The 15,672-nt window shown below is 39.5% G+C and overlaps 1 protein-coding gene across 8 annotated transcripts in view; it reads left to right on the forward strand.

The window, feature by feature from the left end:
- AIG1 (androgen induced 1) overlaps nucleotides 1-15,672 on the forward strand; it is a 285,077-nt gene that overhangs the window by 211,613 nt on the left and 57,792 nt on the right. For all 8 annotated transcript variants that reach the window (XM_031012219.2, XM_055392061.2, XM_063707905.1 and 5 more), the window contains one exon: nucleotides 13,877-13,992. In XM_031012219.2, the coding sequence (XP_030868079.1) occupies nucleotides 13,877-13,992 (116 nt within the window). The remainder of the gene's footprint in view (nucleotides 1-13,876; nucleotides 13,993-15,672) is intronic.

The raw sequence follows: 15,672 nt of genomic DNA on the forward strand, positions 1-15,672 counted from the left end.
CAGGGCCGATGTGGTCACTAGAGTCTCCATTCATCTGAGCTCAGCATTGACCACAGAATCATCCAGGCAGCCTAAGCAAGATATGCAATGTACAGGGAAATAAAACATGAGCAAAGACCTGAAAAAGGCATAGGAATTTGATGTAACAGAAATGTTATCCATTTCTTAGAGGCCTTTCTCCACCTATTACCTACTGTCTTCCCACCTACGCTTCTATAACTATCCACAATGCTTTGTGTTGAAAGTGTGTCATTTTCTTTTTGCAAAGCCAAAGACTACGGAGAAAAGGTTTTGAGCTGTGAGCTAAATTGCCTTTTTCTCCCTTGGCTTTTTCCTATAATCTTTGGGAGAACTCTAGACTATACTGGGCTCTAAAGGCCCCTTTTGAGAGCATTACCTTATGTCATGGAATCATTGTGAAAAACAGCTAAGTTATAACTATTTTATATGTGTTTAAATAAGTTAGCATTTCTCTAAGAGCTTTAATTTCATTTAATAGGTGATAGAGATGATCTTGAAGATTAAAGCTGAAATATTCTTCGTTCTTTAAGTATGTTAATATGTGTGTGTGCACATTTGTGTGTGTGCACATGGGTATGTGTGCTTGTGTGTGTGTGCATGGATGAGTGTGTGTGTTTGCATGTGTGCAAATGCATGAATCTGTACTAGTATATATGCTTGCATGTCATGTGCTTGCGTATGTTTGCATGTGTGTGTGCATATGCACAGGCACATTCTCTATTAATATAATGCCATTTGCAGGGTGCTTGCCACTCTCTTGAGACTCATGGTTCTCTGCTTTCGATCACACTCAGACTAGTCCAAAACCCCTCTGAACTAATTCTAATCAACTTGGAACCCACCACACTCAGGCATGAGGCCGTCAAATGTGAGTGTTTGCAGATGTCAGTGCAGAGATGGCAGGAATCCAGGAGGACAGATCAAGGCTTAGTCACTGAAAAATACATGCCAGTGCATCCCAGCTCCAGAGCACCATCTCAGCCCATAAGAAAAACGTGTCATGACAGTAAATCAATAACCCCTTGGAGATGATTCGTTTCTGAAATATCCCTGATTAATTATGCCAGTCCATGCTTGGCAAGAGTACTTTGCTCCAGCATTAACCTAATGCTTTTTGCATGAAGCAGGATTATAACTGGTTCTCATAAGTCAAATTTGACATTTTAAATCAGGCTTTAAAGGTTTGGGTTATAGATTTTATAATGTCTCCATGTCAAACATAATTGCTCTTATTGCTGCTAGTAGACGTTTGCCAATCAATCAAAATAACATTTATTTTCATCATAAACAAGGGTAAATTAAAACCATTTGAAATCATTGTATTTGAAAACTTAGTGAAGAAGCATCTTTAGTATCATTGAAATTTGCTTCCTCACTGTGATATATGGGAGCGTGATGAAATTATAAAAGTCGATGGAAATGTGTTACTATTTTCACCTTGAAAAATTAATGCCTCTACATATTTTGTGAATACGCGGCTTAAATTTGGTGGCTTATTCCCATATGATTATGATTTGGGGCAAAATAGCTCCCTTTCTTTACATAATAGGAAATTATCATTTTTGTCCCTTAAAGATGAATATATCTTTCAGTTTACTTATAAATTGCATTCAGGAACTTATTTCTTATTCCTCTTAAATTGCAAGTGTTTTTTTCTCTAAGAAAAGTTAATGGAAAAAGAAGATTTGCTTAAGGGGAAGTCGTACTAATAGGTTCCTTCAACAAAAGCTTAGCATGCAATGGTCAACTGGTTTGTACCTTCTCCCTAAAGTACTTCCAATGCATCAGGGTCACCTTCCCTTATGGTAATTATAGCATTATGTGGTATATTACTATGCTATTTCTATACTGTACGTGTATACTATTTCTATTTGATTATACTGAGATAGATCTCAGTATAGTCATTGAGTACCATCATGTAGGTATGCAGTGGGAACACGAAAAAGAGGGATTAACTCCGCCCCAGAGAGAGCTGACCTTATGGAATAGTGTATTAGTCAGAATAGGCTAACTTACCCGAAGATAGTAACTTCATTCTGAATTCTCTGTAGATTAACCCCACAAAGTTTCTCATTCACACAAAGTATGTTGTTATCCAGTTGACCCTCCAGAGCAGCTTTCTTCCAGGTGGTAACGCAGGGATCCAGAACCCTTCCATCAATGATCTTAACATGTGGCTCTCAGGTCACTATGGTAGAGAAGAGAGAGAGTGAGCACACACCAGCTTTTAAATGCACTGACCTAAGAGTGTCCACATCGCTTCTGTTAATAATAGGCCCATTGGCCAGGACTGGAGCTTTCTGTGGCCCCACCTAACTGAGGATGCATAGAAATGTGAGGCTGATTCTTTGATGGGAGGAAAATGACTCTGCAATATGTATATACCAAGGATAATATCCCAAATATTAAGGGATTGCAGTCAGAAAGAAGATGAACAAAGACGTGAAAGTTTGAGGTCTTTTAGTGGAACAATAACCGTTGCCAGTCCAGAGTAGTATAAGATTAATCTAGAAAAGTAGGTTGAATCACATAGTAAGGGCCTTTGAAGGCAATGCCAAGAAACTTGGACTTCGCCTGAAAATAATGGGAGGATTTTGGCCAGGCGCGGTGGCTCATGCCTGTAATCCCAGCACTTTGGGAGGCCAAGGTGGGCGAATCACAAGGTCAGGAGTTCAGGACCAGCCTGGCCAACATGGTGAAACCCCGTTTCTACTAAAAATACAAAAATTAGCTGGGCGTCGTGATCGGCACCTGTTATCCCAGCTACTTGGGAGGCTGAGGCAGGAGAATTGCTTGAACCCGGGAGGCGGAGGTTGAAGTGAGCTGAGATCATGCCATTGAACTCTAGTCTGGGCGACAGAGTGAGACTCCATCTCAAAAAAAAAAAAATTGTGGGAAGATTTTAAAGAAGAGAACCACATAGTCAGAATTATGTTTTTAAAGCCATACTCTGACATTGGAGGATGCTGATATCTATGAATAAGTGGATTCTACTGAGAAAATATCTGCAAAGCAGGTGAATAACATTAAAATCCTAGGTTATTATTTTTCAAGCTTCCTTTTGTTAAATTTCAGAGTGCTGTGAATGATGTTTCATTTTTCTATAGTTGCTCCCCAAACTTGTCACTTTTTTGTGCTCTTTAATACTTCAATGCTTTAAATTTTACTGACTGCAGGAACACCTACTTGAGTTTCACTTTTCCCTTGCCATTCACCTCTGCTGTGTCCGCCATTGCTCTCTCTTCTTGCATTCTTCACCTCACTCCCCAGAATGTTTCTTTATTAGTCCATTTTCACGCTGCTGATAAAGACATACCTGAGACTGGGTAATTTATAAAGAATGAGAGGTTTAGTGGACTCATAGTTCCACGTGACTGCGGAGGCCTCACAATCATGGTGGAAGGCGAAAGGCGTGTCTTACATGGTGGCAGGCAAGAGAGCATGAGAGCCAAGCAAAAGCGGAAACCCCTTATAAAACCATCAGATCTTGTGAGACTTATTCACTACCATGAGAACAGTATGGGGGAAACTGCCCCCATGATTCAATTTTCTCCCACCAGGACCCTCCCAAACACATGGGGATTATGGGAGCTACAATTTAAGATGAGAATTGGGTGAGGACGCAGCCAAACCGTATCAGTTTCCAAAATACTATTAAGGAGAGTGGGCCACCAAAAACACAAGAAAGGTAGCACAAATCTCAGAAAGAGAATGCCTGTCCATGACAGCAGCTTGGAGTTACTCTCCCTTCTTCCCCTCTACCTCCATGAGGCCCTTGCTACCTATGGGATTTACCCTCTGACATGGGCATAAAGACTGACCTGTTGTCCCTCAGACCCTGGACTCTTAAGAAGCTGAATGGTGGGGCGATGAGAGACGATTTCAGGTTCCTTCTCCCAGGCATAGCCATGACACAGTCAGCTCCCCTTCCCTCATAGGAGATCTACCCCTGGCCATTCTTTTATCCTTCGGTTGTCCTGGTGCTCCATAGGCAGCAGAGCACTGGGAGTCAAACTGCCCAAGTCTGAGCACAAACTCACCACCTTCCAGTTGGATAAACTTGTGCAACTTTCTTAACTTCTTGTGCCTCAGTCTCTGTAAAATGGAATTGATGATGATAATAAAATATACCTTGAGTCATTATCTTGAGAATTAAATGAGTTTTATTCCATGTAAAGCGATCAGTACAGTTCCTGGCATGCAATAAATAGATCTCATAGAATAACTTCAATTATTTGCATGTGTTGTGTGAGCCACTTCTACTCCAAGATCCTATACATGCAACCCCAGTGAATGAGATCTTTTCCAAGGTGAGAGACTTTAAATTTTTATTCACCTAATTGAGACACGTTTCCCAGAACAGCAGTCCGTTGGAGGCAAGGATGACTGGTGTGTAGTAGGAATATAGTATTTATTGGGTGAATGAATGAATGAATGAACAAACGAGCATGGGAAGCAGTGTGTGTCAGTAAAAGAGCATGTTTTAGAGTCAGGTAGATATGGAATCAAATGTTGGCTACACCATTTATGAGTTCTACACTACCTTTGACAAGTGAACCCCTCTGTTCCTTCATTTCGTCATGTATAAAATGAAGAAGATAACTACTACATTAGGATTGCTGTGAGAATTAAATATGATAACAGTGGGAAATGTCTAGTATAAACTCAGCATATATTAGGAGCTCAGTAAATGGTAGCTATTATTATTGTTATTCCATATTTCTGCACATCCAGTTAATGATAGAGGAAGCAGCATAAACACAGAGGGATGAAATAAATATTTTCTTTGTTTACCTGTCAAATTGGCATTTACAAAGTTAGACTAGCTTTCTTTTTGTTCTTTATCTTATGTTGTTGTCTGTATTGTGGAGCTTATTAAAGTAAAGGAGAAAAAGAAGAGTAGAAAGGGGGAAATTGTAGGTGACAAGGCTGCAGAGAGGTGAGGAAGAGGTGTGAGGCTGAGGAAGTGGCCTAGAAGAAAGTCATGGAAAGTCCCTTCCTTGAAAAGCCAGCAGGATAGAAACCAGGCAGGAGAGGGGAGCGACTTGGCAGATAAGTCTCTCCTCTCTTCACTCCCTTCTCCACTCCTTCTCCAGCTTAATCTTTCTACTATTAATATCCAAATTTGTTTCTCCTACTTCTCTAGATCTTAAACTCCATGGAAGATGTCTGAACCTATAGAGGAACCTCTGCTTCCTGCAGGGCAGACTCCAGCTCAAAGCCCTCTAGGGTTTGGCAGACACCTCCCTCACCCTCACCCGTGCAAACCCAGCTCTTCATCCTCTTTCACGTCTTGCAGTGGTAACAGCGCCCTTAGTGGACTGTGCTGTACCTTTACTTTTTCTTCTCCTTGGCCATGTGAATGAATGCTGTCCTTTACCCTTCTACTTATCAACCCCTAGTCACATTTAAAAACCCAGTTCTAATGTCCACCATGATATGAGATCTTTCCTTGACATAACCAAGCAGAGCAAATCACTCTGGCCTTTGTGCCATTGTTGGTCTGCAAGTCTGCATACAGCTCATCATAGTATAGTGGTTTGCCTGTCTGAGGGCATTCATTAGAGGTGCTATTCTGTGAGAACTACACATACTAATTGGGAAATCTTCGTGGAAGAAAGCAAACACTAAGTCACTTAAAAATGGATGTTATATTTTATGGTACAACATGGGTCATCTCTAGCATCCCAGTCACAAAAAGAATTCCTTAATTGGTGGCCCACAGGCTGCGGAGCTGAAAAGGAAAGAGAAAATACTCACCACACTGCAGCCTCCTGGTAATGCCATGGCCCCTTAGCACCTCCTGGGTGTCCTCATTAGGAGGATTCAGCAAGAGATAGTTACTGCCTCAAGTCATATTTAAAATCTTTAAATGCAAAAGTAATAGCCCAGTAAAACGTGTCACTGTCCTAGTGTAATGGTTCCTATGACATATAGTTGCTCTTAATTGCAACGATATGCATGTCTTTATTAAGTGTGCAACACTGTTGTATTTGGCGTAATTATTAAAACCATATCCTAAGAGTTGTTGGGGCTAATGTTAGAAGTGAGTAAATTCCCAATTTAGTCCTTAGCCTATAAAGAGTTTTGGAAGTGCCCAGAACATACTGGCACTCAGTAAGTATTGTTCTGTCTGAACCTGAGTTTTTCACCTTGGGTCACTGTTTCTAACCTCATTTTGAACACGAGGTTGTTCTGGTGTAAGAGCATCTCAGCCTGGTTTGACAGCCGGCAGGAACAGGTATCCAACATATGCCAAAAAGGCACAGTTAAAAAATGCCCTGGCAGTTTCTGGAGAGAGATTCTATGCCATACTGATAGGTAGCACCAAACTAAAGCCAGTACGGGTGCTGGGGAGAGGGAGACCCATGACAAGAGGAAGTTCTGTTTGACTTCTGGAGAAACAGAAACTTTAGTGGCTGAGACTGGCAGTTCCTCATCATTCAAAACACTACAATGTCTCTACTAGGAAGGGAGGGAGGGAGGGTGGCAGATTTTGAGCTGACCAATTAGCAAAATTAATAATGATAGTTTCAAGATAAAACATTTTGTCAGATTTCCCGAGGTAAAAATTCAGGGGATTTTTTTGGAGCCTGCATCAGTTTTCTTTCCAAGCTACTTCGGATGTCATTTCTATCTCCCTTGAAGAGGAGAAACATCTCATCCATCTAACACTGTTCAGTGGCCCCAAGGGCAGATCCACCTTGATTCTCTTCATGCCCTCACTAATGCTGCGTTTTCCTGTATTCTTCGAACATTTGACTTACTTGGGAAGCCTAGAAGCTTTGCCAAAGATTAGGATCAGCCAGAGTTTGGTGATTTTTCTCAGTTTTTCTCATGTCCCCTTTCTATTGTTTTAGATCATGTTTTGCTAATGCAATGGGCTTTATTTCCAAACCTGGAAATTTCTTCTTGCTTTATTTCAGGATAAAAATATTCTCATTTTTAATACCCTTTTGTTCTATGGGGGGGTGAGAGGAAACAGGAAAAAGTAAACAAAATATTCGAGTTACAATCTAGAGTGCACAATTTTTGTATCTTAGGATAGCTTTTCATACTATTCTTATTTACAATATAGCTATAAACTTATTGGACCTCCTAGGAACCCTTCCTTATCCCATCTTCGTAGGCAAGTCCAGTCATATCGCTGGCCCTGCCTGCAGTCCAGGTGCTTATAAGAATACAGGTGCACAGTAACACAAAGATATGCACGTTGCAAAGATATGCATGTCTTTATTAAGTGTGCAACACACACACACATGCACACTGCCATCTTTTTATTTATGATCCAAAGTTGTCGTTGGGTTATTAGAAAACATGAAGGCAAGAACAAGCTCATCTAGTGATTTGATGCACACAGAACTGTGCAAACACTTCCAGAGGCCTGCCTGTATCCTACAGGTGCCAGTAGCGGACAGGGGATTGCCAGGTCTCTTATGACCCAATGAGGTTGGCCACACCTCACATACAAAAGCTGGTTTTACTTCTGAGGAAGAAACGATTTTTGCCTGGTGTTCATATGATATGGGAGTAGTACCCTCCTATTAAAAAATATTTTGGAGAGAAGGAGAAAGACCAGAGAAATAGCAGTTGAACATAGTCTTCAAATATTGCCTATTAATTTTTGTGTTGTACACTCTGATTATAACTCTCAATTCTAGAGATCTAAAATAGTCTTGAGAGCTCCCCTAATTCATCCATCTGACTTGCCTGGATTTATGCCATCATGCAGCATAATTTTTGTCCTTCTATTAATCCACAGCGAAGATTATTCCAAAACTTCTCTGTAGTTTATAGGTCATTCATTGCCATCACAAATAGTCCAAAATCTTCCCCCGGAGCCAGTCCAGATCCTTCTTGTGTAGTGTGAACATTGTTCCTTTAATACCATTACATTCGTCTGTCAGAATCTAAACCTCCAACTCATCCATCTTTCCAGTTTCCTGGTGAAAGAACATCCATTCATAAATCAAATAATCTAGTAGTTAGAAGGTACAACTACAACTTATGAATAATCTATTCCAGTATACCCCAGTATGTAGGCTGTATAGCTCTTGTGTTTTGCAAGAGAATTTATGTAGCACGGGGACGTGACATTAAATAATATTAAATTGCATAGTCAAAAGTTTATTCCCGCTGAATTATCTTTCAGTCCTTCTCATTCTGTTTAGGAGAGTCTCTCTTTCATGCCAGTGTATCTTTTTTCTTTTCTTTTTTTTTTTTTCTTTTTGAGACCGAGTCTCGCTCTGTCACCCAGGCTGCAGTGCAGTAGCGTGATCTCAGCTCACTGCAACCTCCACCTCCCAGGTTCAAGTGATTCTCCTGCCTCAGCCTCCCAACTAGCTAGGATTACAGGCGCCTGCCACCAAGCCCGGCTAATTTTTGTTTTTTTAGTAGAGACGGGGTTTCGCCAAGTTGACCAGGCTGGTCTCGAACTCCTGACCTCAGGTGATCCGCCCGCCTCAGCCTCCCAAAGTGCTGCGATTACAGGCATGAGCCATTGTGTCCAGCTTCATGCCAGTATATCTTTATTGCCCCTCTATACTTACTAATGTCCTTATTTAACACAGATAGGGGAGGCCTCAAAATAATCTAATAAGATTAATTCATTTTTATTGTATTTTGTTTTTGTGGTTATCTTCTATTTATGACAAATGATATTCCATTTATGAGAGTTTACATACAGTTTTCCTTTAAGTACATTTATTTAAGAAAAGTGTGAGTGAATTGGGTGAGAACTTAAAAAAAAAAATCAAGTAGCATGAACGGAGCCACAGTATGGCTTTTGTAGATTGTAAGCACTTTGTGTTAGTGAGTCCCTTCTTACATTAGTGTGTATGTGTGTATACGTATATGATGTTTTATGACAGCATTGGTATACAGATGAATATAATCTTCAACTCTGAAAGTTCATTTTTTTCTTCTGATTCTAAAAGAAACTAAGACATTTTCATGGGCCCTGGCACTGTGGCTACTGTCCCTAAAGCATAGGTGGGTCAGCCCTGGCATGTGTTATAGCAAAACTCATTAGCTCTTCAGGAGAAGCACTAATTTAATCCAACTGCCTCACTTTACAAAGAATAATACTAAGCTTCACACATGTGTGAGAACCTGCGAGTCTGAGAGTGAGGAAGGACAAAATCAGAACTAGATCTCAGATGCCAGCCTCCTAATCTTTCCACTTCATTACACTGCTGTCTTCCTTTGAGCCTCTTCTGCAAAAGCCCTTTTTCTTGTCCCGTCTGCTTCCGGGTCTTCACATCAGAATTAATCATGGGTCCTTCCGTGAATCCAGCCCCACCTCAGGTGTGAGGACTGCTCTGTGTGGAGGTGACACCCCCTTGTGGATCTCTTCTGCAAATAGACCTTTGTCACGGGAGGCTGGTCAGTTCACAGCCTCCATGGCAGTGGAGTCAGTTCACTCCGCTCCATCACGGGGGACCCACCAAGACCCCATTAAGAAAAGCACAAATGATGCAACAAATCAGGATAGATTTAGGCTTCGTTTTTTGGACACAATCTTCCAAATGATAGCTCCTCATTAAAACTAGCTAAAATGGATGATAGAGCTTGGGATAGGTTCACCACTTGTATCCTAGACCAGTACTTTCTAGGATGGAGTTTATATGGAAGACCAAAGGTTTACTCCTTGGGCTGTCAACCTTCATTTTACTTAGCCCTTCACACAAGTCAAGCCTTGTTTTTAACTCAGCTCCTGGGGAATTGTTCTGTTGACAACGTACTGCAGAAAACAGTCCAAACAATTCTTAAGAGCTAAGAGCCACCTTTGGTGACTAGACTTTGTAACCTTCTCATTTATCCAAGGTGGATCTACATCTACCTGAAAATACTATAAGTTGTAAATGGTATTTGTGTTTGGGGAAACAGCAACAGATCATTCTTCAGCTCGCTTCCAGCCATCTGTAACTGTCATCATACCACTAGAAAGCTCTGACTTTCAAAAAGTAACAGATGCTGGTGAGGTTGCGAAGAAAAGGGAACACTTATACACTGTTGGTGGGAGTGTAATTCAACCCATTGTTGAAGGCAGTATGACGATTCCTCAAAGAGCTAAAAGTAGAACTACCATTAGACCCAGCAATCCCATCACTGGGTACGTGCCCAGAAGAATAGAAATCATTCTACCATAAAGATATATGTGCACAAATGTTCATTGCAGCACCACTCACAATAGCGAAAACATGGAATCAACCTAAATGCCCATCAGTGACAGATTGGATAAGGAAAATGTGGTACCTGTACACCACAGAATACTATGCAGCCATAAAAGAGAGTGAGATCACGTCTTTTGCAGGAGCATGGATGGAGATGGAGGCTGTAATCCTTAGCAAACTAATGCAGGAACAGAAAACCAAACACCGCATGTTCTCACTTATAAGTGGGAGCTAAATGATAAGAACTTATGCACACAAAGAAGGAAATAACAGACACTGGGGTCTACTTGAGGGGGAGGTTGGGAGGAGGGAGAGTAGCAGAAAAGATAACTATTGGGTACTGGGCTTAATACCTGGGTGATGAGATAATACGTACAATGAACCCCCATGACGTGTGTTTATCTATGTAACAAACCTTCACATGTATCCCCAAATCTAAAATAAAAGTTAAAAAAAATGTTCTGACTTTATGCTAGCTAATGTTATTGTTTATTATTATTGATTGGATAATATACCGCGGGAAAAACATATTTAGCAAAAATCATTTTTTACAGTGAAGACCTTTTTATTTGTTTTGAGGCCCAACCAAAAAATAATTCCAATCTGTTGGGAGATAATGTAAGTGATCTGCAATTATGCACTTCTACAGGTTTATTGATTCAAACATTATTCAACTGTGATATCTTTTAAAAATGTAATACTAATGCAGAAAAAAGAGCATGAGATTTGGAGGTATACAGAACTAGTTTTGTATCCTACCTCCAGACCTACTAGCTCTGTGATCTTAGGCAAGATAATTAACCTTTCTGAGCCTTTTTTGCCCCATCTGCAGAATGGAGTTAATAATATCCATATAAGATGTTGTTTTGAAGATTAAATTATCTGGAAAAATGTTGACTGAGTACCTCTCTTGTGCCAGGTTCTTTTCTAAGTGCTGCAGATACCACAGTGAGCAAAACACTAAGAGTGCTGTTCTTATGCAGTGATGATTTTAACTGGAGTTAAATATTTCCCTCCTGGTTCTGAAGTCATTGAAGCAGAGTATTGCCTGAGAATGGGTTGGAACTGGATTTCATGTAGCTGTAGTTCTAAAATAATTATCTCTCTTGCTGCTATAGATTTTAAGTTATAACTCAACTGCTAAAGGTTACTTATTCAGCAGGACCATTCATAGTTTTTTACCATTCTTTTAGTTCACAAAACTTTAGTTATCTGTAAGGCAACATTTATATTTGCAGTAGATATTTTCTGCTAATTTATGTTTGTTAATACGTACTATGTATAAATAAACATAATTTGCATTATAAATTTCTAGAGAGGGAGATACACAGTCTTTAGTGCATGAAAATTCCAAATGATAAGCTGTTATGAGATAGAAAAACCTTCTACTAAGATTTGCCACTGGACAAACCTGCACATGCACAGCTAGCCACAGAAAGATCTTTTGTCTGTGGTTATGTCACTGATGGGACAAGTTGCTCCTGTTTAGTGGTGATGACACCAATGATGAAGTGATCTAGAAAGATATTCCTTTTTCAAATTGATTTTCTTCCTGGAATGGTTTAAAGTACATCCTGATTCTCCCAGATACATCTGATCATCAGCAAGTATCAGATGTCCTATCTGGAAGATATGCATACATTTTATCACTTTTCTTGATAAAATAATGACAACTGAATAAGCATATTCTGATTGGTTATTTATACAACCAATATATATTTATTTAAAAATGGAGGATTTTCTACTTCATTTGGAGCAATGAATGAAGGGTAGAACTTAAGAAATTTATTAATATCAGTGATCCAAAAGTAATGTCATTGTCATTTATGATCCACACAGGCCCTCAGGGTCAGCATTATCATCAGTGTAAAGGTTTGATCTGCAGGTATTTTTCTTTTATGTAAGATTTGATAAGACATAGCCTTATCGCTAGCTGTATATTTGAATTTTGCGTGAATGCACCATTGTAAAACTGTTGTTGCCATCTCAAACTGTTGGCGACATTCCAGTCCGATGTCATCTGAGGTAACTAGATTATAATGAAAAACCAATAGATCTTTAAAATGCATATTGTCTCTGTACTAGCACACATGTACATTGGCTTGCATGACTTTCTTCAGAGCTAATTATACTGTTTTAAAAAAATAGTAATAAAGAAGATAAAAGATAAAGAAATATAAAGCTACCCAACTGTGGAATCACTCACCTGATTTTCTCAGAATGCCACACTCTAATTACTAATGTATTGGCAGTCAGCACAGTTATCTGGAGGAGAATGTTTAAGGTAAAGATCATGCACTGTCTTAATATTTCTTACAAAATCATGTCTTTCTATTTTTTTCTAGGAATATAAACAATAGGTTGCTCCAAAGATGTTCATTTAGATATCCCCAACATGCCTTTTGCCTGCCAAGGCCTACTTGCCACCTGGTTCTGTTTTGCTAGAATACTTATTAGACTTTGAAGATCATAATATTCAATTTCCTGCCTTTTCCTTGAATACACAAATAATATAGGAAGAGCAAGGCAACGATTCTTTCACGGCTGTTTAGGAAGTACTAAATAGAATTTAAACCTGCTGATGGGTCAGTTTTCAGTTCTGCCATCTTTATACTCTTGAGAAAGTCTCCAGTATTGGAAGGTAAATATATATCCTGGCCCAGTTTTATCTTAGAAACTCTTTGTTCCTTTTATCTGTCCACTAAATTTCAAAACCAAGGTCATTTGAATATCTGAAAGGTTTAAGAATTTTAGTTTCCTTTCTTCTTACCTATAGATGGGATAAATTTCATCTCCATCCTGTTCCAATAAACTTAGTGTCTAGAGTAATCACTGAATCAGAAAAACAAAAAAGATATTCTACTCAGCTTCTTGGGATTCTGCCTTCAGACATCATGTCTAAATTCATGCACTACTGGTCCAAACTGGCACACCATTTCTGGAAGCTAATTTGGCGTTGTTTGCTAACCTGCTGCTCGTGCACACATAATTTGGCATTATTTATCAACAGCCTTAAAATCATATAGCCTTTGACAATAAAAACATAATTTAACATTCGGACAAAGAGTTCTACGAAAGATGTCCATCATGATGTTTTTAATAAATGAAAGGTTGAAAATCTTTTGCATCTTGATATCCAAGAACAAGAATTGGTTAAATAAATCTTAGTATATCCATATAATGGAGTTCTCCAAAGCTATGGTCAGGACCGATGTTCTGGAAGAACTTCTAAACTACCATATCAAAAATTCTCATGCTGCAATATTATGATAAAAATCCAAAACAGAATTGCACACACAGTATGATATTAACTGTGTTTAAGTAATATGAACAGGGAGGGAAAAAATGGGACGTACACCAAAATGTTAACAGTAGTGATTGTTATTCCTTTCTTTGGTTCCAGTTTTTTCTTAGACATTTTTCTAGGTTATCAAAATTCTCTGTAATGGGCATAAAATACAATAAAATTTCAAAAATTAAGATACAGAAGAAAAATATTAATGGAGCAATCAACGCACTATGTGGTTTTACGTCCATTCTACTTCTTTGGCGAGCCATAGACTTCTTTCTGCCTGACACTTTCCTAGGAATTTATAGTGTGCATTCTCCTACTGGCGAAAAAACAACTAGAGAGAGACAATGATAGCAATCTGTGTCACCTAGTCTCTGTTATTTTCCAGCACACGACGGTTCTGCCCTTTATATTAATCGAGATGAGGACATCGCACCATCAGTATCCCAGCAGGAGCAGCGGACTCACCGCCATATGTACCTTCTCTGTTGGCTATATATTATGGTAAGGACCATGCCTGCTGGGCTTTCTTATTGTATTAGATTTTGCACTGCTAAATTTGGGCACATATTTCATTATGGATATAATCACTAACAGATTCACGCTGTGTGCCTCATTTGGTCCAAGACCTGGGCTTTGTCTCGTTTCCCCAGATGCTTATATTTTTAGAAAGTATATGCCAAACCTCACACAACAGGAATTTGTTGAACAATCCCATGTAAGCAGTGGTTCTTCCAAGGCTACATTTTTCAACTCTTTTTCAAACTAAATGTTTTTGTTGGACACCGGTTTTATTGCTTAAGGGCTTTTTTGCTTGGGATTTTGTTGTTGTTGCTTTTGTTGGGGGGCAGGGGAGTTGCAGCAAACACAAATGAGAACAGAAGTGACCTCTTAGAGCAATGACTTTAAACTTACTAGGAAACAAGTGAAAATGTACATTTTCCCTGGTCCATTTAAAACCTACTCCAGAATTAACTGTTACATGGAGAATGCATTAAACTGTTCTGTTTTTAAATATTGGGATAAATAAACCACAAGAAATCTTCATTTGATCTATTGTGCACAATTCAGATCCAAGTGTGAGGTGCCAAATTTATCTGATAAAAGAATTTTTGCCTGGCGAGTCTACTTCACATTAATTTCAGTTCTTATCAGGTTTTTAACACTTCAAAAATTATTTATGTTAACATAGAGAATTTCTTATTTCTCTTTATAATTCCAAGTCCTCTTTGACATATTAACACGCACAGAGGAGGTCCCTCCTGCCAGCATTTCTGCCTCTTGGGACTCTTTTGTCCTGAGTTCTGGATCACCATCCCCTCCTTTAAGCCCAAAGGACTGGATAGTGTTCTTCCAAAAACCCCTCAATTGTACTTAATCCCCCCAAATCCTAGAGCTCTTTGGGAGGCCCTATCTCCATGGAGCATCTTGCTCCATCTGGAGTTGAAAAATAAAGGTCACTACAGTACATGACACACTTTGCATAAACAATCACATGATGCCCCAAATCTGAGCAGAAAGGAGATTTGCTTCAGGAAGTCACACCCTGTGGCTGGATATAAGGGGACATCCAGAGGATGTCCATGTGGACAAGCGTGAGCCACCGCATCCAGCTGGGAGGAGCTTTACGACCATGTGGTAAAGCTCCTCCCAGCTGGGTGCTGTGGCTCACGCTTGTAATCCCAGCACTTTGGGACGCCCAGGCAGGCAGATCACTTGAGACCAGGAGTTCGAGGCCAGTCTTGTCAACATGGTGAAACCCCATCTCTACTAAAAATACAAAAAATTAACCAGGTGTGGTGGTGGGCGCCTGTAATCCCACCTACTCGGAAGGCTGAGGTGTTAAGAATCTCTTGAACCCGGGAGACAGAAGTTGCAGCGAGCCAAGATCACGCAACTGCACTCCACCCTGTCTCAAAAATAAATAAATAAATAAATAAATAAATAAATAAATAAGCTCCTCCCATTGGCCCCTCCATCAACTAGTAAAGACCACTTGCAAGGACTAGGGAAGTATTTGTTTTCCTAATTACTTTCTAAGTTTTTTGCCTCATCCAAAACCTTAAGTGTTGACTTTCTCTGATAAAAAATGTCCAAATGATCAGAACTCACACCTGCAATATGACTAAAGTTGTGTCTTAAAAATGGATTTATGTGCTTTATACATATGAACTTATATTCAAA

This window comes from Gorilla gorilla, chromosome 5, assembly GCF_029281585.2.
Source record: "Gorilla gorilla gorilla isolate KB3781 chromosome 5, NHGRI_mGorGor1-v2.1_pri, whole genome shotgun sequence".
Taxonomy (NCBI): domain Eukaryota; kingdom Metazoa; phylum Chordata; class Mammalia; order Primates; family Hominidae; genus Gorilla; species Gorilla gorilla.